General features: G+C 56.1%; 4 protein-coding genes across 4 annotated transcripts; 1 reads left to right on the top strand and 3 right to left on the bottom strand.

Moving 5' to 3' along the window:
* Positions 1–174: 174 nt before the first annotated feature.
* On the top strand, positions 175–3,384 carry LAMTOR4 (late endosomal/lysosomal adaptor, MAPK and MTOR activator 4). Its single transcript, XM_080830339.1, has 4 exons — positions 175–295; positions 787–867; positions 2,582–2,699; positions 3,041–3,384. Exons 1-4 carry the CDS (start codon positions 293–295, stop codon positions 3,136–3,138), a joined length of 300 nt encoding a protein of 99 aa, XP_080686465.1. The 5' UTR covers positions 175–292; the 3' UTR covers positions 3,139–3,384.
* Positions 3,385–3,632: 248 nt separating this feature from the next.
* TRAPPC14 (trafficking protein particle complex subunit 14) lies at positions 3,633–8,472 on the bottom strand. The gene is made up of 11 exons (XM_080830338.1): positions 7,858–8,472; positions 7,571–7,666; positions 7,336–7,465; positions 7,078–7,164; positions 6,794–6,914; positions 6,546–6,693; positions 6,124–6,206; positions 5,863–6,026; positions 4,953–5,107; positions 4,540–4,733; positions 3,633–4,432 (listed from the first exon to the last, which is right to left on the bottom strand). The coding sequence occupies exons 1-11, from the start codon at positions 8,266–8,268 to the stop codon at positions 4,279–4,281; spliced, it is 1,743 nt and encodes a 580-aa protein (XP_080686464.1). The 5' UTR covers positions 8,269–8,472; the 3' UTR covers positions 3,633–4,278.
* Positions 8,473–8,729: 257 nt separating this feature from the next.
* Positions 8,730–14,434, bottom strand: GAL3ST4 (galactose-3-O-sulfotransferase 4). The gene is made up of 4 exons (XM_080831039.1): positions 14,360–14,434; positions 12,887–13,199; positions 12,397–12,706; positions 8,730–10,153 (listed from the first exon to the last, which is right to left on the bottom strand). The coding sequence occupies exons 2-4, from the start codon at positions 13,009–13,011 to the stop codon at positions 9,119–9,121; spliced, it is 1,470 nt and encodes a 489-aa protein (XP_080687165.1). The 5' UTR covers positions 13,012–13,199; positions 14,360–14,434; the 3' UTR covers positions 8,730–9,118.
* A 1,222-nt stretch (positions 14,435–15,656) lies between these two features.
* On the bottom strand, positions 15,657–21,776 carry GPC2 (glypican 2; the record flags this gene model as incomplete). The annotated part of the gene is made up of 10 exons (XM_080831038.1): positions 21,451–21,776; positions 20,626–20,784; positions 20,019–20,341; positions 19,152–19,232; positions 18,229–18,391; positions 17,880–18,010; positions 17,462–17,662; positions 17,225–17,364; positions 16,947–17,122; positions 15,657–15,907 (listed from the first exon to the last, which is right to left on the bottom strand). Exons 1-10 carry the CDS (start codon positions 21,614–21,616, stop codon positions 15,657–15,659), a joined length of 1,791 nt encoding a protein of 596 aa, XP_080687164.1. The 5' UTR covers positions 21,617–21,776.
* Between the last annotated feature and the right edge of the window lie 1,363 nt (positions 21,777–23,139).

Raw genomic sequence — 23,139 nt, 5'->3', positions numbered from 1 at the left:
CCCCACCCCTCCAGGCCCCACCCTCCTCCCCTTGAGCACCGGGGCTGAGGGGCGGGGAGAGGGCTGTGAAGGAGGGCCTACGACCAATCCGCTTGCGTCTTCGGGAGGCGGCGCTCCGCACTGGCAGATTAAGGCTGATGATGTACTCATGGTCCAATCCGCATTCCGGGGGGCGGGGCTAAAGGCCAGAGGCGCAGGGCTGGAGGGGAGCGCCTGGTGGAAGCACGTGACCTGCGTCTGGAGCCGGAAGCTACCTATCTGATAGGGAGCGCCCCCAGCACCTAAGGCTGCGATGGTGAGTGAGGACGCATGCGCGGGAGTAAGCGCTAGGGGTTCTGCATCCCAGTTCCCCAATCTCTTTGGTTCCCCCGACTTGGGCCTGTACTCCGCCCTTACCTCCTATCCACCCCGGGACGCAGAGAGAATAGAGATGGGAGGGCAGGCGACGTAGAGGGCTGAAGAGGGATCTGTGCGAGGGTGTATGGGTGCTGGGGAGTAGTCTGCGGGGGTGGGGCCGGCCACCGGGGGAATTGGGAGATGGGGCGGGTCGGGGGAAGGGAATAGCGGAGCTGCGGAGGCCAGGGGAGCCCAGGGTCAGAGGGTGAGAAAGTGGGAAGCTCAGCAAGATGAGTGTTGAAGGCTTTGTAGAGGAGAGGGTCTGGAAGGGCCGTAGCTGAGGAAAGAGAAGGTTTGGGGGGCCTTGTCAAGCGAGACTTGGGTTTGCAAGTGAAGAGCATCTAGGGCCATCCCGGCATGCTTCCCACTAATTGCATCTTTACCCACTAGACTTCTGCACTGACCCAGGGGCTGGAGCGAATCCCAGACCAGCTTGGCTACCTGGTGCTGAGTGAAGGCGCGGTGCTGGCGGTGCGTTTCTGGGCAAGGGAGGGGGTCCACCAAGGACAAATGGCCCTGTGATCTCTTTTAACATTGCCGGGTTTAGCCTGAGTTGTGTCTATTCTAGGTCATAGCTATCATGCTTGGCAGAGAATAAGCTTTCAGTAACTAATCAAATCGCTGGAATCATCGTCTGGTAACTTCTGAGTTAAGAGGTTTAATGACTTTAACAAAGTCAGACAACTAGTTACAGGATTGTTGATAACTGATATTATCCAAGTTCTCTCCAGTAGGTCTCTATTTGGTATTTATTTAAGAGGCTATGAATTTTATTTCATAGTACAATACAGTGTTAAGCTTTCTAGAAGTTTTTAATGGAACTGGAGAGACAAGGCTTAAGGATAAAAATTGAAAGCAATGCAGGTTGTAAAGACTAGTGAAGGAGACCAGAAAATGAAGAATTCAACCTTTGTGTTGTAACTTATATTATAACAAGGAGACTTGGAGGAGGTAAGAATTCAGCTGGGCGATCGATGGTTGTTGTGAATAGGCAGAAAAGGAAAGTACTCAGTTGGAATGGGGGGGTTGTATTGAAAAGATTTGGAAAGGTTTGGAAGAGGATATGGTAAGGAGAGATCTCATTGTGGAGGACTTTCAAGGCTGGGTTGACACATTTGGGTTAATCTTGAGGGTAATGGGAGCTTTGAAGGGTTTTGAGCAGATATGTGAGCTAAAGAAAGAGTTGAGCAAGACTGTTCTATCAGGTGTGAAGATAGAAGGGGTGGGGATTCAGAAGTAGGGGGAGCTGCTGCAAAAAACTAGGTATGAGACAGGTCTGGTGGCAGTGAGGAGGAACAAGGAGAGAAGAAATTTTAAAAGAAGAGTCAGTATATCTTGATAATGACTAGAGACAGGTAATTGGAGGAGATACTTCTCCATCTAGTAAGACTTTGAACCCAAGCCTAGAATGATGGTGCCTTCACAAACAGGAAATTAAGAAAGGAAGTTGACTAGGGAGGGGTGAGGTAAGGAGATTTTGATATCTTTAGACATTTTGATATAGTATGTATTGCCAGGAGCTGTTCTGAGCATCTCACCAATAATAGTGTAATCCTCACAACAAGCCTATGGATAGGACCTTGTCCCAATTTACAGATGAGAAGACGGAGGTACAGAATGTCCAAGAGAGCAAAGGGCACTGAATGTGACCTAGTTGCGAGGTCCTTGTTGAGGAGGTTGGGAAAGGAAACTCTGAGACAATCACCAAAAAAGAGGAAGCCTAGGCCACAGTCACATCATTACCCAAGGGCTAGGTACTAGGGAAGGGCTCAGAGGATGTTCGTTTATGTTTCAGAATGTGCAGGCAGGGCAACAAGTAGACAGGAAAAGAGGGGGCCTTGAACCTGTCAGTGCTGGGTGGGCACAGATGTTTGAGAATGGTTTTACCAAGTGGGGATAGGGAGAGAAATCACGTTTCAGCGATTAAGAAAGAATGGCCAGTAAAGAAACGAACGAGGGTCACTGCTCACTGGGGGAAGGCCCATACTGTAAGAATGAAAAATAAGATGGCACCAGGAGGGGCAACAGTATCATAAGAAAGTTTCAGGTTTGTTTTTCCAAAAATAGGGGTGACCTTAGGAGAGGGAGAGGTTACAAATGCTAGAGCCAAGGTGACTGTTCCTGGAATTCTTTCCCAATTCTGTTCCCTAATTTCTGCCATCCTTCCTCCTTCCTCTGCATGCAGTCGTCTGGGGATCTAGAGAATGACGAGCAGGCAGCCAGTGCCATCTCTGAGCTGGTCAGCACAGCCTGTGGTTTCCGGCTGCACCACAGCACAAACATACCCTTCAAGCGCCTGTCAGGTGAGCCTCAGCCCCTGCCCCTGGTGGTGGTGGTGGGAGGGGGTGGGGGTTGTTCCCAGAGGCTTCTCTTCTCAGGGGATAAAAAAAAAAAAGTCCATCTCCTGCTAACCTCCCACCATCCCCCCTGGGGTTCCTGGTCCCTTTGGGATTCAGCCCTGCATCTGAACGATGAGAAAGCACGAGAAGGAAGGGGACGTAATGGAGCCCTCGTACCTTGAACCACTGAATGCCTTTGGCTTCTGATCCCACCGGTTTGTGTGACCCTATAGAGGCCATTGTACCCCACTAACTCTGTGCTCCCTTCCCTCTCCCGGGTGGGGGAAGGTGTGTCTCCTCTCCAGTGGTCTTTGGAGAACACACGCTGCTGGTGACCGTGTCGGGACAGAGGGTATTTGTGGTGAAGAGGCAGAACCGAGGCCGGGAGCCTGTTGACGTCTGAGCCTGCCAGACGGCCAGGGGCAGAGGTGGATTGGGTCCGTGGGCCTCTGTGATGAGGAAGACGCAAACCTCCTCCACCTCTTTCTTGGCTTGCTGCTAGAACTAAGGCTCTCTGCTCACCCACTTCCCCACCCCTACCTGGAAGGGCAGAGGCCTGGGGACTTTGCACTGTGTCAAGGAGAGTGAGGGCAAGGGGTTCTGCCTCTTCCCTCCCTCCCTCCTAATAAACATGAGTCTGATATTCCCAGCCCAGGGATGTGTGTATGAGAGAGTGTGAACCTGCTGGGGGGTGGGGGGAGGCGAGGTTATACCCTAAGTCTGTCTTCTAGGGAGACTGTTGTGTATGTGGGCCCTGAGGGTGAGGCAAGACACCTGGGCCTATAAACTGGCAATCAGAGGAGGGGAGCTGAGGGGAGCTGTTTGGTGTGCCTCCTGCAGGGAACCCCTCTGAGCCCCTGGGGTCTCTGCTCCTGCCACCAAGAGACAAACGGAAGTCATTCTTCTCCCTCCTGAACAGGCATTTAATAGTCTTATTTCAGTTGGAAGCAGTAGTTGGAGAATAAGTTACAGGAACAGACAGATCAAAAAAAAAAAAAAAAGAAAAGAAAGAAAGAAAAGAAAACCCCACACAACTTAAAGTGCTTCAGGCTGCAAACGTAAACATGAGGGGCAGGAGGAGGCCACCTGGCTATCTCCCCTTTCCCCTGAGACAGGAGGGTCATTGTCGAGGTCCCTTTACCATCACCACCCTCTAATCTCAGCCCTGCGGGTGGGTGGGAGGGAGGGAATGTCAGAGGCAGGAGAGACAACTTAATAGGAACAAGGAATACACTTTGTAAACTTAGAACCAGGGTATAGGGCGGGGGGCAGGGGAGCTCTTGGAGCCCCTGCCGTGGCCTCGGGGTGGGGCCAGCCCCCCCCAGGGAGTCAGGGAAATACTGTTGGCTTAGTGCTGTAGCCATACCCGCCCATTTCACAGCTTCTTCCCTCGTCCCTCATCAGCAGACACAGACAGGCGGCCCTGGTGGCCTCCTCATCCACGGTGGGAGGCATCCCAGGGGAGGCACAGTCTGGAGTGAGGACCCCCTCCAGGGGCTTTCGGTTTCTGGGAGTGTTAAGAGGGAGGAGAGCCTGCCCGGTGCTACTTGACAGGTTCCACCACCAGGACCTTGCACTCACGCTTGGCAATCTTGTCCAGAGAAAGCACAGCCTTGTCCGGGGGCAGGTAGAGGGGGCGGCCCACAGGGGAGGCCACAGGAGGCGTGATGGCTCTTCGCTCCATCACGCTGCCCGACCTGGGGGAAGGCAGAGGCTGTGGGGCTCCGGTCAGACCCCAGGACCCTTTCCTGCTCCAACTCTGGCCTCTACCGAGGCCCGTGGCACCCCTCCCACACTTCCATACCTCATGAGGTGGCTGCGGGAGGGCTGTTGGTGCGAGAAGGACTGAGAGCGGCCCAGGCTGGCCTGGTGTCTCTCCACCAGGTCCCGGACGGCAGGACTGCTGGGGCTGCTCTTTCGAGAGAGGGGCCGGGCCTCGGGCGGAGGGTGGGACACACTGGCGGTGAACTGCAGCTTCAGTTTCATGTGCTGGCTCAGCTGGCGCGGGGAGACACAAGTCAGCATCCCGGCTCAGCCTCCCGGCCCCCGCCTTCCTTTCCAATCAAGTTCCCCACTTGCCCTGCCGGCGTGGGACTGAACGTCCACCTTCCCTCTGTCCCCACTGTTCTGTACCACCCGAGGCAGGTGGCTCTGACTCCTCCCACCCCGACATTCTGCATAACCCAGCTCACAGTCCAGCCCCCACCCCCGGTCCACCTCGAAGAGCCCCGTCCTCAGAGCCTGGAAGGCCACACTGAAGGTGAGCGCGCTGCCCTTCCGGGAAAAGCCCAGGTTGTTGAGGGGCGTGTGGCAGACGATGGAGTCCAGGGCTGCCTGCATGGCCCGGCGCTCCTCCTCACACAGCTGCTTTCCTGGAAGGGGTGAGACAAAGAAACAGCCACCAGTAAACCCATCTGTAGGGTCACAAAGGGCTTTCTCGAGCACAGTCTCATTTGATCCTCAGACTCACTCTGTGGTGTAAACTGGGTATGTGTCATTTTTTTTGCTGAAGTTTATAAATAACAACCGCTAATACTTACTGTGTGCTGAGGTCTGTTCTAACCGTGTCACTTATGTTAACCATTAAATCACCGTCACAACCGCATGAGATGTTATTTCCCCCATTTAATTTAATTTTTATTTTTTAAAATTTTTATTTATTTCTTCGACACAGAGAGAGAGAGCACAAGCAGGGGAGTGGCAGGCAGAGGGAGAGGGAGAAGCCGGCTCCTGGCTGAGCAAGGAGCCGGATGCGGAACTCGATCCCAGGACCCTGAGATCATGACCTGAGCAAAGGCAGACACTTAACCGACTGAGCCACCCAGGCGCCCTATTTCCCCCATTTTAGAGAAAAGGAACCTGAGTGACGCTCAGAGAGGTTAAGTAACCTACTTAAGGTCACACAGCTAGTATATGGGAGAGGCAGAAATCAAAGATACCAGACAGCCCAGATCCAGGGTCAATGCCCTTAAAATCACTGGCCCACTGCTTCTCTAAGCTTTCCATTGGTGACACTGTGGAGACCACCTAGGTACAGGGCTGAAGTTGCCTGCCATAAGCCACCCACCTCCATGACTTCCTTTCCCCTCTTTTGGGACAAGGTCCCAGAGTCTGACAGCCCACCTACCAGCCTGTGCATGCTCCGGGGTCCACACAAGCCTCACAGCAAGGAAGTCTTGGAGATTGTTGAGCAGTGTGTAGGTGACTGTGAACCGCTCGTAAGTCCGAACAGGGGACTCACAAGAGGCAGTCATCACAAAGCATGGCCGGTCCAGGCGGATGCTGGGCAGGCTAGAAGCAGTGAGAAAGGGAAGCCGGGCGTGTGGGAGGGCACATGTTCCGAACAGGTGAACGGGATGGTGCCCAGCGGGGAGTCCAACAAACTCACCGGTAGTGGGTGTAGATGCTCTGGGTGAAGGGCAGCTTTGGGGTAGACCACTGAACCACAGCAATCAGGGGAACTTCTAGGCCCTGGGGGAGAGACAAAATGAAACATTATGTGTATTTGAGGTCCCCTTCCGTCTTTAGTCAACCCATGGCCTCTCCCTCCCACTGCTTTTTCCTTTTTTTTTTTTTTAAGATTTTATTTATTTATTTGATAGAGATCACAAGTAGGCAGAGAGTCAGGCAGAGAGAGAGGGGGAAAGAGGCTCCCTGCTGAGCAGAGAGCCCAATGTGGGGCTCGATCCCAGGACCCTGGGATCATGACCTGAGCCAAAGGCAGAGGCTTAACCCACTGAGCCACCCAGGTGCCCCTCCACTGCTTTTTCTTAACCTTGCTCCTTGAGCATACCAGCCTCTTATGCTCACCTCCTTGGCCCCTTGAGGGGGTTGCTCACCCCCTCTCAGCTGAAACAGGAAGTTGTGTTCCTCCAGGGCACTAAGCGGGCAGGGGAAGCAGCCAGAGGTACCAGGGAGCCGGCAGAAGGAGCCCATGGAGACTTCCCCAGATTGGTGACTAGTTCAGCAGAAAGAGGGACAGAGCTTGATCTTCTCATGCTCTTGGCCCTGCCCCAATCCCCACTTTGCAGCCTGGCCCCCCCTCCTCAGGACCTCACCAGACATTGTCCACCAGCAGCACAGAGCCATCGGGCATGACAGGTAGATAACTAGCATTGAAGTTTGGGAGAATACGGATATCCCAGATGGAAATTTCCTCCTGGGAGGAGCTGTTCAGCACTGTTGGAGGAAACCAGCTCAGCTCAGCTAAGAGTACCGGGACCCCTCAAGTCCCGACTTTACCCCTCCAAAATGGACTGATCCCCACCAGTATGCCCGGAGTAACTGCCACCCAGTCAATGCCCTTGCTGCTACCAAAGACCTGAGCCACAGATCTGCTCACCCTTGAGCACGGTCAAGTGTTTTCCAGCCACAGTGAACTGGCGGCATTTCAGGACCGGAGGGGGCAGCAGAGTCAGCAGGGTGCTCACTGCAGGAGAGGGCCCAGGCAAGAAGAACCGATGAGCTGGGCAGAGACCTCACCTCCAACCCACAGCTCTAATCTTCCTCTGCTCCTGGGATCAGGCACTTGCCAGTATCACCCCTCCATTCTGTCCCCCAGATTCCAGACTTTAACGTTTCCTCTCTGCATTCTCCCCACCTTGGGCCTTGAAAGCGCTCTGCTCGCCCCGGAAGGTCTCCCCAGGAGATCGGGTCTGCAGCAAGCGCAAGTAGCCTTGATCTCTGACCTCTGGCGCCTCAACCTCCCGTTTCCACACAGTCACTACAATCTGAGCACAGGGGGCACAGGACCTCAGTCAGGAGGAGAGACAGCTAGCCCAGCCTTAGAAAGGGAGTTGAATTAGGACAACAGCCCCACCCCTTGCCAGTCTTACCTTGGCCTTAGGTGTCCCTGGGGGCAGTCTATCCAGTGAAACGGTAAGTGGGAAGATGACCTCATCTGTGGACACAATTGGTTCCTCCACAGGCAGCTGGGGTTTGTGAAAGGGGTAAGAGGGCAGGAGAGTCAAAGAGGGAGCCTGCGCCGTTCCCTTTAAGATGCGATGTTCTCGGTTCTTCTTGGCCTCTGCCTCCTTCAGGCCCCCAGCGTCCATCCCCTCCTGTCTCTGGAGCCCAGGAAACCGCCCCTCCGCCCTGTGCCGTGCCACCCCAAGCTCCTCACCGTGGTCGCTCCCCCTGAGGTAGCAGGGCCCGGGCCGTGGGTGAGGAGGGGGCTGCAGCCTCGAAACAACGCCCCACCGCCAGGATCCCCGCCCCCTGGGGGTTCGTGATCCTGGTCTGCGGAGCCACCGCCCCCGGGCGCCCCGCCTCCCGCGCTGACCGAGGCCAGGGCGGCCAGGGCCGTTGCCAGTTCTGCCCAGGCCCCTCGGGAGCCCAAGCCCGCGCCGCCCCCGGCGCCGGACCCCGCGCCCCCCCGGCAGCGCAGCACCAGCAGGAAGCGGACAGTCTCCCCCAGGTAGAGATGGTTGCGCCGGGGCAGCGCCCGGTACCGGCCCGGGTCCCCCGCCAGCTCCGCGCGCGGCGGCAGTGGCACCGCCGGGAAATACATGGAGTAGTCACACTGGGACTCCATGGGGCGGCTAGGACGGCGCGGGCGGGGGGCGAGGTGGGCCGGGGCCGGCGGAGGGCGAGGGGGCCGCTGGGGCGGGGCCCGGGAGTCCCGACACCCGACCGGTGCTGCGCGCGTCCGGGCCGGCCCGGAAGACCAGCCGGGGCCCGGAGCCGGGGCAACGAACCCGGAACCGAGACCCCGCAGGGCCGGAACCGGGCTGCTGGGCCGATTGACTGGCGAGAAACCGGAAGCGGAAAGGAAGGGGCGTGGTCTCTGAGGCCCCGGAATTTGTGGGTGACCTGCAGGCTGGGGAGAGAGGCGGGGTCCGGCTGGGGATAGGCTGCGGTAAGAAGGGTTTAGGAGAGACCACAAGACAGATTTCTTAGAGAAGAAATATTAAAAGAACCCCCTCCAACTCCGCTTCTCCCAGGAAGATGCTCCATTCTCTCCCCTTTCCGCCCTGTATGAAGCAAGTCAAAGGCTCAAATTATTTATTCATTCAACAAACATTTCACAGTGAAATGAGCAGAGTCCAGAACCAAATAACTCATAGAGAAATGGATGCATTTTTTCCTGGCTTACTCCGTGATCTGCTCCTCCGGAGGATCTTTGAGAGTGCTATCAGGACCCCCCAGGGGGTTGGAAAAGGGAAGGGACAAAATGGGCGGGGAGTATTGCAAGGAGCTGAATGCCTGGAATGCCTTGGCACAGGCTGGAAGACTTGGTGCCCACGTCTGTGCAAGGTTTCATTCAACCTCTAGGGCACTAACATGCTTTCAGGGGGAAGCAGAAATGGCATCTGGCTGCCCCATATTCAATTGTGTGTGCCCTCGTGGCTTCACTGCTCTTCAGCCTAAGACTGGTCTGATGCCTAGGGGGAGAGTATCCTTGGAGTTTTAAGGGGCAGAGAGACTGTTGGGGGAAACTGCTTGGCATCTAGCTTGTCCTTGTACTGTAGCTCAGGGGTAGCCAGGCGCTCACACTCCTCCTGGTCTGCGGCGCTCAGTCCACTCCGAAGTACATAGCCCAAAACCTTACCCGACCCAAACTGGAAAGGACGGAGCCGTCGGTCAGTGATATATTTGGGGTCTAAAGCCTCGCCCCCCTCTAGACAATGTTTAGCCAGGGCCTCTCGGCGAGCCCGGAGCTCTGCCACAGCACTCTCCAGCCGGCTCTGGCCGTATTGATTTATCCGTGCCCACAGACTGTGGTTGAAGTGAACGTAGAGAGCCCAGTCCAAGTGGTTCCAGGCTCGGGCCTGTGCAGTCAGCTGCCTATCCTCAGGGGTCAGTCCACCATTGCTGACAGCGCCTCTGCCCTGCTCACCTCCAGCCTGGGCGTTGTGCATGAAGCCCACCACATCATCTAGACCCCAGCACAGGGCATCTGCCAGTAGAACCAATGACTCATCAAAGTACTCGGCCACCAAGACCAGATCAAAGACAGAGTCCAGCCAGGCCAGACTCCACTGGAGGAAGGACGAAGATCCCAAATCTAAAGAGGCAGGGCTGGATGTCTGGCTGTGACCACCAGCCACTGTGGGAGCAGGATGGAAGACAGCTTTGGAATCCAGAGGGTGGTGGGCTCGGGGCCCAGTGCCAGAAGGCAAAACATTCAACTGTGCGAGGTTGGGGTCTCTAGGTGAATGAGGATTCCCTCTCTTGGTCTTCATCTCTGGGGGGAAGGGGAGTCCAAAGTCAAACCAGAGCAAGTTGCGTGCATAGTGGTCCCCCCGGGCCCCAGGTCGGTAAAAGGCTCGAGGATTGGCCAGGAAGGCGGCCAAAGATGGCGCCTTGCGGAAGGCCGATGAGGTGGATTTATAGTAGGAGAAAGCAGAGCGGGCCAGAGCTGCTGGGTCTCGGACAATGGAAAAGAAGAAGCTGTCAGAAGGCATGACCTGAAGCACCTGCAGAGGAGAGAAAACAGGCATAGTGAGAAAGAACTGGGCCAGGAAGAAACTAAGAGCAAGCCCATTGCCAGTGGATCCGCTAGACGCCTCAAACCTCCTTCTTGAAACTTCTGGGCTCTGCTGGAAACCCCCAGCTTCCTACACAAACATCTTGGGCCAGTTACTTAACATCTCTGAGACTCAATTTGCTGATCTGAAAAATGGGGATAACTATAGCTTCCCACTGATTATGAAGGTACACGAGATAAAGGGACCTGGAACATAGGAAGCTACTTACGAACATTAATTTCTTTGGGCCTCTCTGTATGGCTTTGGTCACTAAAATCTCTAAGAATCAAACTTTGTCTTCACGTCTCCAACAAAAACCTATTAGGTGCCTACCCTGGGGCTCTTAGTCATAGCTTCAAGAAAGGAACTGGTCTCAGGCCTCCCCCAGGTAGGGGTGTGGGGTGGGGGAGCGGTCACTGGCAACAGAGAGGGAGGAGAGGGGCCAACCGTAATGCTGTCTCAAATATAGGCATCAGGTAAGCAGGCCAAGCCTGGGATGGCCAAAGGACAGGATACTTCTAGGGCTCCTAGGCATCTTGGAAAGTAAAGGACACCCCCGGATGGGGTACTGGGGAGCTATGGACACTTAGTAGGGTGATACCCTGAGGCCTGGGATACATGATTCTATCTCTCAGCAAGAAGGATAGTGGGAACTGGACTGAGCCACACTCTGGGGTGGTCACGCAGGCAGATCCACATCAGGACCCAGGTCCTGTGCTCCCTGAAGGGTTTCTGCCTCTGAATATGGCTTGTCACTAAACCTGCTGCCCTCACACGATGTCCTCCAATTTGCTCTGCTAATGTGGCCATGCCTGCAGAGCACAGCCTGCAAACTGAGTGTCTCTTTGAAGGCAGGGGAGAACAGTCTGTGCCATCAGATGGATCTGGAATAATTTACCAGTTATGTAACTTCAGGCAAGTTATTGAACTTCTCAGAGCTGCCGTTCCTCCGTGTATAAATCTGGGTTAACACTTACCTTGACTGTGGAAGTGCGTGGAACGTGGTAGGTACTCGGTGAATGGTGATGACAATGAAAGTCAAAGGTCAAAAGCCAGAGAAACCTGACTGAAGGATCACATTGTCCTCACCTCACTCCCAGCGGTGACCCTTCACTGCCCTTTAGGTGATACTCATGACCCTCAGCTGCTTTCTCCAGCTCCAGCTCAACAGAACACACGCGTACGTGCGTGCGCACACACATACACAAACACACACATAATGACGACCACCACCACCACCACCACCACATCTTTGCTGATATGCTGCTCCCTCTTCTTACTACAAAGTTGCATCCACCCTTCCCTTACAAACTGCGACCCCAGAAAGCCCTGCCTCTTTTGGTGAATATTCTCCCTGCGACTCCAAATACAAACACACATACACATGTCCATATGCCAGGGATGGCCCTTTGACTTGGGAGCAGGTGGGTCTGAGTTCAAATCCTAGCCCGGCTGCTTTCTGTAAAGGAGGCCAGTCACTTAGCCTCTCTGAAACTTGACCTTCTCATCTGCGTAACAGAGACACTTATGATGCCTTTCTGGCAAGGCGATGGTAAGGTTAGTATCCAGCAGTCAGTAAGAAATCAATAAAAGTTCCTTCCGTGTGTATTTTCGTTTGCACGTTGATTTTGTTTGCCCGAGAGCTCTCAGGTTCCTGGTGTGTATGGATGAGCACGTGTATGCGTGCACACACCTTCCCCTTTAGAACTTTAGAGAAGGGGGAGGAGTGGAACTGGGGAGGAGGGGGCCAGGGCCAGGCTGGGGCTTGGCATGTAGGCTTGCATGTAGCTGATTCTCTGTATCCGGTAGAGGAAGATGGTCAGAAGGGAGTGGCTGAGCAGGGGCCCTGGTAGTGTCAGTAGAAGGGGCCAAGAAGAGCCAAGAAGAAGCATCAGAGGCGAGAGTCTGGGGGGTCAGAGTTGTCAGGGCACTGATACCAGTGGGGAAAATTGCCCAAGGAAAGGGGTTGGAAAGCTCTAGATGGGAGAAGGCAGGACTTTGGCTCCCAGAAACTACTAGGCAAGGGACAGCTAAGGAGAGGGGAACAGGCATCTCTGTGGGTCCCACGCCCAATTTCTGGGTGAAGGGATGCCTAGGAATCCCCAGGCCTGGCCCCCTGTCCCCCGTGCTCTTGGCCACAAGCCTAAGCCCATGTCTCTCCAATCCCACCCACCCCCTCTTACACCCCTCACCTCTTTCAGGTTGAACCTCATGTGATGACAAAGGATGTGGAAAAGGGGCTTGGCACCTCCCCCCTGAGGGTGGTAGCCTTTGACCCGAGAAGCCTGGAAAAGTCTTGGGTAGCCGAACTGGTAGCGGGCAGGGAGGGCGAAGCGCAGTCCATGTCGGTCCCCGTAGCGATGAAGCAGGTTCAGCACAGAGCTGCTCCCAGATTTATGCGTCTTCAGGAACACAAGTCGCTGCCGGGGCAGGCAGGATGAAACAGCCGATCCCGATCCCGGGGATGGGGCCAAAGGCTGTCGGAGCTGCAGGCCTGGTAGCCTGGGGAGAGATGGGAGGGGAATTTTCCTGTCCCTCACCAGCAGGTGGGCGGGCATCTTGTGGAGCAAGGACAGAGGACATGGAACCTCCTCTGAGTCCCCAAGAGTCACCGACCTAGGTGGCATGGGGCGGAGCAAATGGGGGGCATCTATCAGGCATTGGGACAGGGTGGGAACTCACCTCCTCTGGAAGGGGCCCCCCCAGAGCTGGAGGGCAAATCCGATGGTCATGAAGACTCCCAGAGCCACCCCCAGGCTCCGAGGCCCCCAGAGGCGCATGGTCCTGGTAGGAGACAGAGGGCCCATGTGGCACAGGTAAGGGTGATGCTAGCGAGGGACAGGGCAAGGGCCAGGCACGGAGGCAGGGACAGGTGGAGACAGCCGTGCAGCCGTGGAAGGCGCTGGTTCGAGATCGGGGGGTCATCCCCCAGGCCTGCTTGCAGCCCGGGTTGAGTCTGCCCCCTGAGTTAGCAGATTTTTGCCTCTGTCAGCGTCTAGAAGGGAAATGAGGGGGGAAGGAGGGGAGTCTAAGGAGAGGGTAGAGCCTTCTCTCCTGCTGCTGCAGCTCATTCCAGAAGCGGGAGCCTGTGGGGAGGGGCAGGTGCTATCTAACCCAGATCCTCCTGGGGGCCCACAGCTACTCTGCCAGCTTCCCCAGCCCTCACCTGTAGCTTCTACCTGAGCTTCAGGGAATTAGAAGGGGAGGGGAGAAAGGCAAGACCCTGGGAGAAAGACCAGTCCGCTCATGGGCCAGTGAAGTGGACATCGGCCGCCCCCTGGCTTCCCCGGCTTCCTCATGAGCTCCTCTGCCCGTGACAGATGGGGATGAAGAGCCCCAATCTGAGGCCAGAAGGGACAGCCATAAGGAGGGAGCGGGGGTCAGGCAGGGCACAGGCTACTGAACTCAGGGAGGCCAACTCCAGGAGTAAAGACTTTGTCATGAGTAGGAGTCAAAACTCGGGCATCTCTTCCCCCTCCTGAAGTGCTCTCAGCACAGGGCAGACCCCAGTGTGTGCAGAGCTGGGGGAGACATGGGGTTCCTGATGGAGCTCAGTTTCACAGACACCCCCAACTCCCCAGTGCCGGCTTTTCAACTCCCTCTGCACCCAGAGGAGATTGGGAGGGTGGAGCTGGAGAGAGAGGGAAAAAACTCTGCGACATAAAGATACCGAAAGATACAAACAGGGAGCTTCTGAGTTCCTTCCCAGGCCCCAGCTTCCTAATCAGCTGGGAGTCTGGACCCACCCTTTCAGATCACAGCCGCCACCAGGGGCCACAGCCCCTCCAACAAGCCCCCGACAGCCCCTTTCTGGGACAAGCCAGGAGTGACCCCAGGCAGGGAGCGCCCTCACTTGCTACCTTGAGACCCGCCCCCTCTGGCATCACGCCCCGATTCCCTCCCCCAACGCAGCCCCCAGTATCCAGTCCTGAACCCAACTCCCTCCTACGTCCAGACTTCTATTCCTTCCATCTATCTCTGTCTCCTCCCATTATCTCCAATCCAGCCCTCTGTCCCCTCCAGCTTTGGTGCTCGCTCAGTCTGTCGCCAGCCTTTGTCGGCCCCCTCCGGAGTTCTAAGAACCCCCCAAGTCTCCTCCCTTAAATTCGAGAGTCCCTCCACTGGCCGCGGCCTTGGCTTCACTTGCCCACTCACCAGGCCACCTGAAGAGCGGCAGGGAAATCGGGATCTGGCCCTCCTGCCTGCCCCAGCCACCGCCCGGCTCCGCGCAGTGCTCAACTTTCCCCATAAACTTGCTCCACGCCCAGGCTCCTCCCCCTCCCTCCCTTTGTCCCGCCAGTCCCTGCAGCTGCTTGGGTTTTAATCTCGTCTCTGGGTCTCTCCCTCCCGGCATCTTTCCTTCATCAGGGCATCCAGCCCGCCCTTGGAAGACAGCACTTCTACCCTCCTTTCACACTTAGGAATCAATTATACCTTTTCCGCTTAGCTTTCTGCAGAACAAAAGACTCATTCAGGCAACAGAAAGAAAGAAGGAAAGACAAAATAACAGAGGAGTTGAAAGCAGACATTGTCAAGAACATGACAAGGTAGCCCCCAGCTGACACACGGAGAACAGGGGCCCCCACCCAGTAGGCAGGAGGCAGTGGTGTGGTCATATTAACAGCACCTCAGATTCAGAAAGAATTTTGCCGGTCCCCACAATTCTCCCCACTTTACAGATGAAGGGGCTCAGACCCAGAGGGTAGGTAATTTGCCCAAACGGAATGACAAGGGGCAGGTTCCAAGAAAGGTCTTAAGTCTCTGCCAGGGGATGGGCTCAGGAAAGGATGCTAAAAGTCCAGAGTCACACACAGGGTCCAATATGTTAGCTGTTTATTTGCAGAATAAACACTGAATCCAACACTGAAACATGAAGTGTGGAAGCTTGTGAAGGATGTAGATGACAGAGATCATGAGATGAGCCCTTTTTTTCTTTTTGGCATTTTAGTTTCAGAAATTGATACTGAGAAAACTCCATAGAAACCAGACCCACAGATTTTGACCCTATCCACATACCCCAGTCCCCTGCCCTGTACCCCATCAGCACCCAGGTTTGCCCCTTTGAGACCAGGTATCCCACCCCTCCCCACTTCCAACTTCTTTCAAACCCCACCCCCAATCGCAACTCTAAAACTCCTTCCTTTTTTCCTTGCTGGGGAAACTGACAACTGGCCCAACATAGAGGCTTGGTTGGTGAGTACACCTCCTTCCTAAATAAATACCCCTAGCCTCTTCCTCCCCAGATTATAAATGAAAAAATAAATATTGTGAACACCCACCCTCCCACCCCCAACCCACAATGGTAATCTCCTGGATTTGGGGCCCCAGCCATTCACCCAAAAAGTCCCTTTCTCTACCGCTCTGCATCCCCCTTCGACTCCTCCTCAGACCCAGCTGAGGGGATGAGGGGAAGGGCCATGAACCCTTCTGATGCTAGGGCACCCCTCCCCTGTTATCTTGGTCCGAGCAGGGCCAGGGCTGAGAGGAAGAGAATGAGGATGGGTTGGGTGTGAAAACCAACAGATGTCCCCCCAGTCCTGCTCCTGCCCTGGTTGTGGCGGACAAGGACACCTCCTCCTTTGCCCCCACTAACGTCCCTTCGAGGGGGGCGAGGCAGCCTGGCTGGGGGGGCCACTGCCGCTGCCCCAGCCATCCAGTCATCTGCATAGTGCTGTCCCTCTCCAGAACCACTGGCGTCTTCATCTGCAGGAAGGAGAGGATCAGAGACAGGGTTGAGAAAGAGACTCAGTGGGAGACAGACACAGAAAGAGAGGAAGTGGGGAAAGAGACATGTAAACAGGGAGGAAGAGAATTTGAGATTAAAAACAGAAAGGAGATGGGGCGCCTGGGTGGCTCAGTTGGTTAAGCGTCTGCCTTTGGCTCAGGTCATGATCCCGGGGTCCTGGGATCGAGCCCCACATGGGGCATCAGCATTGGGCTCCCTCCCCAGTGGGGACCCTGATTCCCTCTCTTGCTCTCCCTCTAGCAACCCTCCCCCATCGTGCTCTCACTCATCCTACTCTCTCTCTCTCTCATAAATAAACAAACAAATAAATAAATAAATATCTCTGAAAAATAAAGACAGAAAGAAAAGACAAGAAGAGAGGGACACAGGTTGATAGATGGAGACTGGGAAGAGGGAGAAAGTGAGTGACAGGTAGGCAAAGCGAGAGGTCAGACAGATGTGGGAATGAGAGACAAGAAAAGAGACAATGAGACAGAGACAGAACACAGATGGGGAGAGAGGATACACAGGAAAAGATAAAACAGACCCACAAAGAAGCAGCAAGCAGACAGAAAGAGGGGTGTTGGAGGAGAGACAATGCGAGACAAGAGACGGACAAACAGTAGAACAGAAACAACGAACGTCTGTCTGTGCCTTGTTGGCAAACTCCACCTTGGGTGCCAGCCCCAAGGCCCACCCACCCAGCTTCCCCACCTCCCCCGGTGGCTCGCCCTCCCCAACTCACACCCTTCTCCATCTAACAGGCTTCCCACTGTTCTGTAAGTGTGTTTTCGTGTCTCCCCACTGAGCCGTGAACTCAAGGATGGAGACCCTGTCACCATCCCCATCATCACCCTGTCACCTTTGAGGTGAGCGTTCAGGAAAAGCGTGTTCAAAGAAGGAAGGAAGAACTGAGTAGAGCTGCGAGGGGAGGGTCTCAGAAGGCAGAGGGCGGGGCCAGATCGGATCGCTGAGAGCCGGGAGGGGCGCAGCGCTCGGGGCCCCCGGGGTTCTCACCCCAGTCCTCCAGTTCCAGGTCGCGTCCCAGCGCGGCCAACCTCATCCTGGTCGTGGCCGCCCGGAGCTGCAGCCGCCGCCTCCGCGCCTGGAGGTTGATGCTCGTGTCCTCCTTGTTCAGCTCTGGGTTGTCGAGCTGCTCGGACGGCGAGAGCCCGACCACCGGTGACAAGTACCTGTGGGCAGAGCAGCCCCGAAGGCTCCCGCCCCGCCCAGTCCCGCCCGGTCCCGCCCGCCCCATCGTCGCGCCCCGCCCGCCCGCCGCCACCGGGTCTCACCGGCCCCGCCCAGATCCGGTCCAGCAGGGCGCCGCCTCCTTCGAGACGTCCGCCGCCATGCGGGGGTCCCCGCACACCACCTGGGGCAGCAGGGCCCAGAAGCCCCTCACCCGGCCCAGCCGCTCGCGGAGCTCCCACACCTGAGCGAACAGAGATTGTGGCTGGGCTGGAGCACGCGCCCCCCACTACCTGTCCCTGCCCCCCCCCGCCCCCATCCCCTCACCGCCCCCCACTCACCAGGCGGTTCAGGCTGGTGGCCCCGGCCATCGTGGGCCTCTCCTCTGTCCTTGGTGCCCCTGCTGCCCCTGCTGCCCCTGCCGCCCCTGCTGCCCCTGCCACCCTCGCCGAGGTCCAGAGGCGCCCCGCTTCTTCCCGAGGGGCCGGGGCTCTGCGGGTGCGGCTTTGTGTCCGTTGGGGGTTCCCACATTGCTGAAACACCTTCAGACACGAGGAAGAGGACCCCCCTAGTTATTCCGTGGTGAGAGCCACACAGTGTCCCCACAGCAACACCCCAGTCTCCCTGACACCCCATACTGTCCCCCCACTCCAGACCCTCAGCTCCACTCATCTCTCTCCTGCACTCTAACACCCCCACCCCCACTGTCCTCCCCCCTCCTCAGGGTGACATTCCCACCCTTCTCATGGCCCCCCGTACCTGGGCTGACACTGCCACACTGTTTTCCTGCAAGTACTTCAAAGCTTCTGAGATCCTCACCCCAATGGCCTGGGCTGCCAGCTCAAAAGAAAAAGAGCCCTGGAGCTTCTCACCCAGGAACAGGAGACCATCTTGAAGGAGGGGAAGAAAGAGAAAGGGTGTCACGAGGGACCGCGACGTTCCCACAAATCCTGACCTGGGTCATGGAGGGAAGCAACAAAGTGTTGGATAGGAGAAACTCACATGAGAACAGTCTCTCAACTCCCTAAGGTTTATAACTCCCTCCCCGGTCCACCCCAAGACATCCCGAACACAAACAGCCCTCCCAGACCCTCCTGAATCCCCTCACCCAGATAGGCCCCCCAGTCAGGATCCAGTCCCTGGCTGTGGAGACAGCCATTGGCCACATTGAGGCAGAAGCCCCGGCAGGGTGGCACCGAGGGGATGCCCCGACAAAGGGGGCAGCCGGTCAGACGCATCACAGCCCGCCTGCAGCCTTCAGACATGGGCACCTGGGGGCAGACAGCAGGACTTGTCATTCACAAACACAGTGGCTGCACTCAGCCAAGCTTGGTGCTAGACAGAGAGAAATCAAATACTCCACCTCACCTTCCCCAGGCTCTCTGTGGAGAGCTGGATGTGAATGTCTAGAGTTACTGAGCCCATGTGGCAGCAGGTAAGACCTGAAGACTGCCACAGATTGGATAAGGAGGGTTCCCAGGGGCCAGGCTGCAGATACCTTCTTCTTGGGGGGGATGGAATTAGTGAGGCAGTGGGGGGAGAACGGTCTGAGAAAAGGTTCAAGAAGAGAGGGCCCATCCTGGCTGAGAAGAGAGGAGGAGAGAGGAGACTGGGGTGCTCAGGGAGAAAGTGGGTGGTGAAGAGAGGGCTTTGAAAGCCAAGGCAGGGATCTGCCCTTCAGAAGCAGGGAAGGGGGAGCCATGGAGGGGTCCTGTGGGAAATGGCAGGGGGGCAGTGTACTTCATTCAAAGGCAGTACTCCAATCTCAGGCTGCTATGGAGATAAACAGACCCCTAGAGGCTGGCAGGGGTGGGAGGGAGTCATTAGAGAGCAAAAGAGGGTCAGAGAATGGGAGGAGGTCATGGATCATGACACAAGGGAGATTTCACTCCTGCCCCCCTCCTTCCTGCTTAATCCTGGATACTGAGGCCTCGGGGCTGATATGAGAAGGTTCGTGACTCTTCCTCATAGGACCTCTCTTACTTCTGCCTCACCCTCCCTGGGCCCTGCCCACACTCAGGCCCCTCTAACCTTAAGTGTTTCGCTGACCACGTCTCTTCCGGTCTCCAGGCCCTGGATAAAGGCCCGGGCAGCCACCAGGGCCTGGGTTATCTGGGGTAGGGGAAAGAGGGGGAGAGAAACCATAGGGTCAGTCATGGTTCAGTCAAGACTGGAGCCAAGAGGGTACAAGCAGTGGGGGTTAGGTTTGTGGAGTTCTGGTGGGGATGTTAGGAGTGTCAGGTGGTACAGGGAAGCAGGTTCAAGAGACTCAAAGGAATTATAGTCTAGAAGGCTAAATAAAAGGGGAACTGGGTTTGGGAAGAAATGGAGGAACTGTGTTTTATACGGCTTGGCCGTAGAAGGATGGCATATCAGAACAATGAACTTGAAGCCAGAAGATCTGGATGTAAGATATACCTCTACCACTTAACTGGCTATGAAACCTTCAGTTCTGGGAGCCTCAGTTTTCTTATCCGTAAAATAGGGATACTACTGTCTGTCTCGAAAAGTTATGGTAACAAATGAGATACTGTAAATGCAAGCCCATCTCAACTATTACGTGCCTAATTCATGGTTAGTTGAACCACAGGAAACCAAGATATTAAGATTGGGGGGCAGCTAGCAGAAAGGTGGCTGGGGGCCAAGAGCAGGTAAGTGGGTCAGGGATTCGATGAAATGAGGGCACAAAATGAGAATGACGGGGTACCCAATTAAAGGAGACCAAAGAACATGGGGTGAGGCAGAGGGGACTGGGGCTCAAGATAGGGGTCAGAAATGGTTGCCATGCGGGATGGGGGAGATCACCGGGGCAGGGGTGAACTGGGGCATGGGAGGGGAGTTGAGGTGAGGGGTTCAGAGGTCAGAGGTTGCTGAAGCTCAGGCTTTGGGGCCTCTCACCTGCAGGTGAAGGCGGTGGGGTGCATCCCCGAAAGGCTTCAGAGAGTCGTCAGCAGAGGAGGCGAGGCGAGTGAGGCAAAACAGGTACTCGGGGGAGAAGACGTACTGTGGATGCAGCAGGGGGAACAATCTCTCCAGGAGCTGTGCCCAGAAATCCACCAAAGCGTCATCTAACCCCTCACCGGACCTCTCATAGTAGTCCCGCAGCCGAGAGAACAGGCCACTGAATACAGGGGCGTGCTGGGAGTACAGGTGGCCGAAGGAGTGGTGGAAAAGCAGGGCCAGAGAGTGCTCAGATGACAAGAGTATCTCCCGAAAAATCTCTGTGGCAAATGTGGAGAAAGGAGTGTGAGGTGGGGTGAGGCCAGAGAAGGATGGAAAGTTGAAAGGGCGGAGGCAGGAAGAGATGGGGATGGGGAACAAGAGAGAAGTGAGTTAGAGCCTCAGGAACGCTTAGAGACCTCGGAAGACTGGGAAGGGGGGGGAGGGACGGACCCTGGAGAGAATCGGGGGGTGGTGGTGAAGAGGGGCTAAGGCAGGATGTTTGCTGGGGTCATGAGCACAGAGAGGAGGTGTGAGGCCAGGTTTGGGGAACCCAAGTCCTCACCATCAAATCTTCTGTGCCGGGCAGCCAGTGTGTGAACCAGGAATGAGCCGCTCTCCTCCACCAGGCCTCGGAAGGTGGTCTCAGTCTCCCAAGTCAGCCTCTGCTCTATCTCACTGGAACAGCAGGTGTACTCCTGGGTACAGATCCGGAGGTGCTCACCTGAACAGAGGAGACATAGAGGAATGGGAGGAGGGGGAGTGCTATCGTGAAATTCCTTCCTCCTTCCGTCTGTCTAGGAGGCTCTCCTTTCTCTTCTGTCTGCTCTCTTTTCTATTGTCTCTCCCTCATTCGCACCTGACCCTACCCCCTCCTTATTGTCCCCTCACCCATCTCGAGTCCACTGGCATTAGTCATGGGATCAAATAGTACTGAGCCAAATTAGTGATCAGTGTCCTCAGGTGACCCTCCCCAACATCGAGCACTCCAGGTCTCTAGGGACTTACAGGACAGCATCTATGGCAAGAATGGGGTTTAGAGGGGTGGGGTTACTAGGTAAGCAATAAAGTACTATCACTGAAGGGGCTCTTAGAAATAGCGATGGAAACAAATTGAGCTGTGAAGAAAGAAATACAGAGTGGGGTGTTAATTACTAGAACGGAATTCCTAGGGCGGGGGTGGAGTAAGAAACCTATTATGTGAACAGGACGCGTATTGTGATCCCGGTGAGTAAGTTCAGGAGAAAAGATATTACTGGCCTGACTACGGCATGAAAAGATTATTATAACGGTCATTCTGAAAGGGAGGAGAGTTATTGTGGATTGAGGAGGAGCCGCCCCCCGCCCCCTCCCTCGCCCCCAATTCTCTAGTCCTCCTCTTTCTCCTCACCTGAGATCAGGGCGGGAGGGAGTAGGCTTAAGCTATATCCCCGGGCCCCCAGCACCTGCCGGGTCTCAACGCAACTCCGGGTGACCTTTGCCTCGGTCCCGGGTCCAGGACCAGGACCGGGACACAGAGACAGCAGCAGAAGCAGAAGAGATCGCAGAGCGGACATCGCTGCTGCCTCCCTGGCTCAGCAAAGTGTGTCCTAAGAAGGAAAGAACAGCCCGAACTTGGGAAGCCGGTTCTTTGCCGCGGGACCTCTCCGCCCGGCAGAGAAAGAGCGCGACCTCAGAAAACTGAACACCGAACACGATAGCTGGACCAAGCGGCATCTGCGGAGACAATGGGAGCCCGGAGCCGGACAGGGGGCGGGGTGCGAGGCGAGGCCCCGCCAATGATGGTAAGGAGCGGGGCTCGGGGGCGGGGCCAAGGGAGAAATTAAGCCAATGTAGTGGGGAAACTCGGCAGGGGGGCGGGACTCGGCGGAACTAAAGGAGGCTGGTGGGGGAGGGGCGTGGCCTTTCTTGGGGGCGTGGCTATCAGGTTCGAAAGGCGGGGCCTGGGTGGAACCCGCCTATGGCAGTTGCCAAGCCAGAGTGAAGGGGCTACAACTAGTCTAGGGCGAAGCCGGCCAATGGAGGGTGAAAATGGGGGCCAAGAGGGCGGGACCTGGGTGGAGAAGGGCTAAAGCAGGCGGTCTGCGCGCCCCAGCCCACGTGACGGGGCGGCACGCCGAAAACTCGTGCCCTCACGAGGCTGCCCCGTGCAGCGTGACTGGAACGTGGTGAGCACGAGATCGCGCACGCCCAAGCATCGCGACAATTACCAGCAGTGGGACGGGCCGTTGAGCTCGCGCCTGCGCACAACGAGCCTCGTGCCTTCCCGCGTTTTTCTGGCTTCTTCCACCGCCGCAAGAGAAACAGCCGGCGCCTGTCCTGGACGTGGGGGTGACCGCAGAACCTCGAGGGACCGGAGGCAGTGATCTTTTCCTCATTCCTGCCCAACCAGACGTCGCTGTTCCCGGCTCAAACAGTGAGGCTCCTTTGGGACCTAGGAATAAGCCCTCCCACCTGCACTCGCAGCCCTGAGAGAGGAATCGCCCTCCTCCATGGCTCAGTGGTTTTCTCCAGAGAGGACAGGAACCCCAAGCCCCAGCCCCCAAGAGACTGATAGTCTTTTCAACAGTTAGGAAGCTCCTCAGCCCACTTACCCCAGGATCTTGTCAGAGATACCATCTTCTGGAAAAAAGGAGAACGCCAGTTTGCGTTTACCCCTTCAGCGTTTCTGGCCCGGTTCTAATGGCGGCTGCGCACCCGGGTCATTGAGCGCTTCCTATTCCCTTCAATGTGGAATCAGGCTCCAGCTTGAAAATGCAGGAGTGGGTCCTTTTTTGTTTTGGGGGTTTTTATTTGTAACGTGAGCCACTGGTCCCCTTGCACTAGGCCACCGACGCTCGGATTCCTGCAGAGAAGGATTTGCTTTAAGCGGCTCGGGTGTGTCTTGCTGCAACCCTGGAGAACAGCTCCCAGCCTGCACCCCTCAGGCCATGGTGTCTTAGGGGCATGACTCTTGTCTTTTTTTTTTTTTTTTTTAATGCATCCACACCCCAACCACGAGTTGCAGAGCAGTCCCCTTGGAAAGAAAGGGCATGGTTGGAGCCGAGGCTGGAGACGTGGCAGATAAAGGCCCTTTTCT

This window comes from Martes martes (genome assembly GCF_963455335.1).
Source record: "Martes martes genome assembly, chromosome: 18".
Classification (NCBI taxonomy): domain Eukaryota; kingdom Metazoa; phylum Chordata; class Mammalia; order Carnivora; family Mustelidae; genus Martes; species Martes martes.
This window is presented reverse-complemented; position numbering and strand designations above follow the sequence as displayed.

Bases quoted from the DNA above. Each gene is read 5' to 3' on its own strand.
- TRAPPC14 (XM_080830338.1), bottom strand. From the start codon at position 8,268: ATGGAGTCCCAGTGTGACTACTCCATGTATTTCCCGGCGGTGCCACTG. The intron at 6,694-6,793 runs GTGAGGTCCTGA...CTGCTGAACTAG, and splicing joins CTGCTGGTGGACAATGTCTG to TCACCAATCTGGGGAAGTCT. The intron at 4,734-4,952 runs GTGGACCGGGGG...TCCCCGCGCCAG, and splicing joins TGAGGACGGGGCTCTTCGAG to CTGAGCCAGCACATGAAACT.
- LAMTOR4 (XM_080830339.1), top strand. The intron at 868-2,581 runs GTGCGTTTCTGG...CTCTGCATGCAG, and splicing joins GTGAAGGCGCGGTGCTGGCG to TCGTCTGGGGATCTAGAGAA. The intron at 2,700-3,040 runs GTGAGCCTCAGC...TCTCCTCTCCAG, and splicing joins ACCCTTCAAGCGCCTGTCAG to TGGTCTTTGGAGAACACACG.
- GAL3ST4 (XM_080831039.1), bottom strand. From the start codon at position 13,011: ATGGGCCCTCTGTCTCCTACCAGGACCATGCGCCTCTGGGGGCCTCGG. The intron at 12,707-12,886 runs GTGAGTTCCCAC...ATCTCTCCCCAG, and splicing joins GGGGGCCCCTTCCAGAGGAG to GCTACCAGGCCTGCAGCTCC. The intron at 10,154-12,396 runs GTGAGGGGTGTA...TCTCCTCTGCAG, and splicing joins TGAGGTTCAACCTGAAAGAG to GTGCTTCAGGTCATGCCTTC.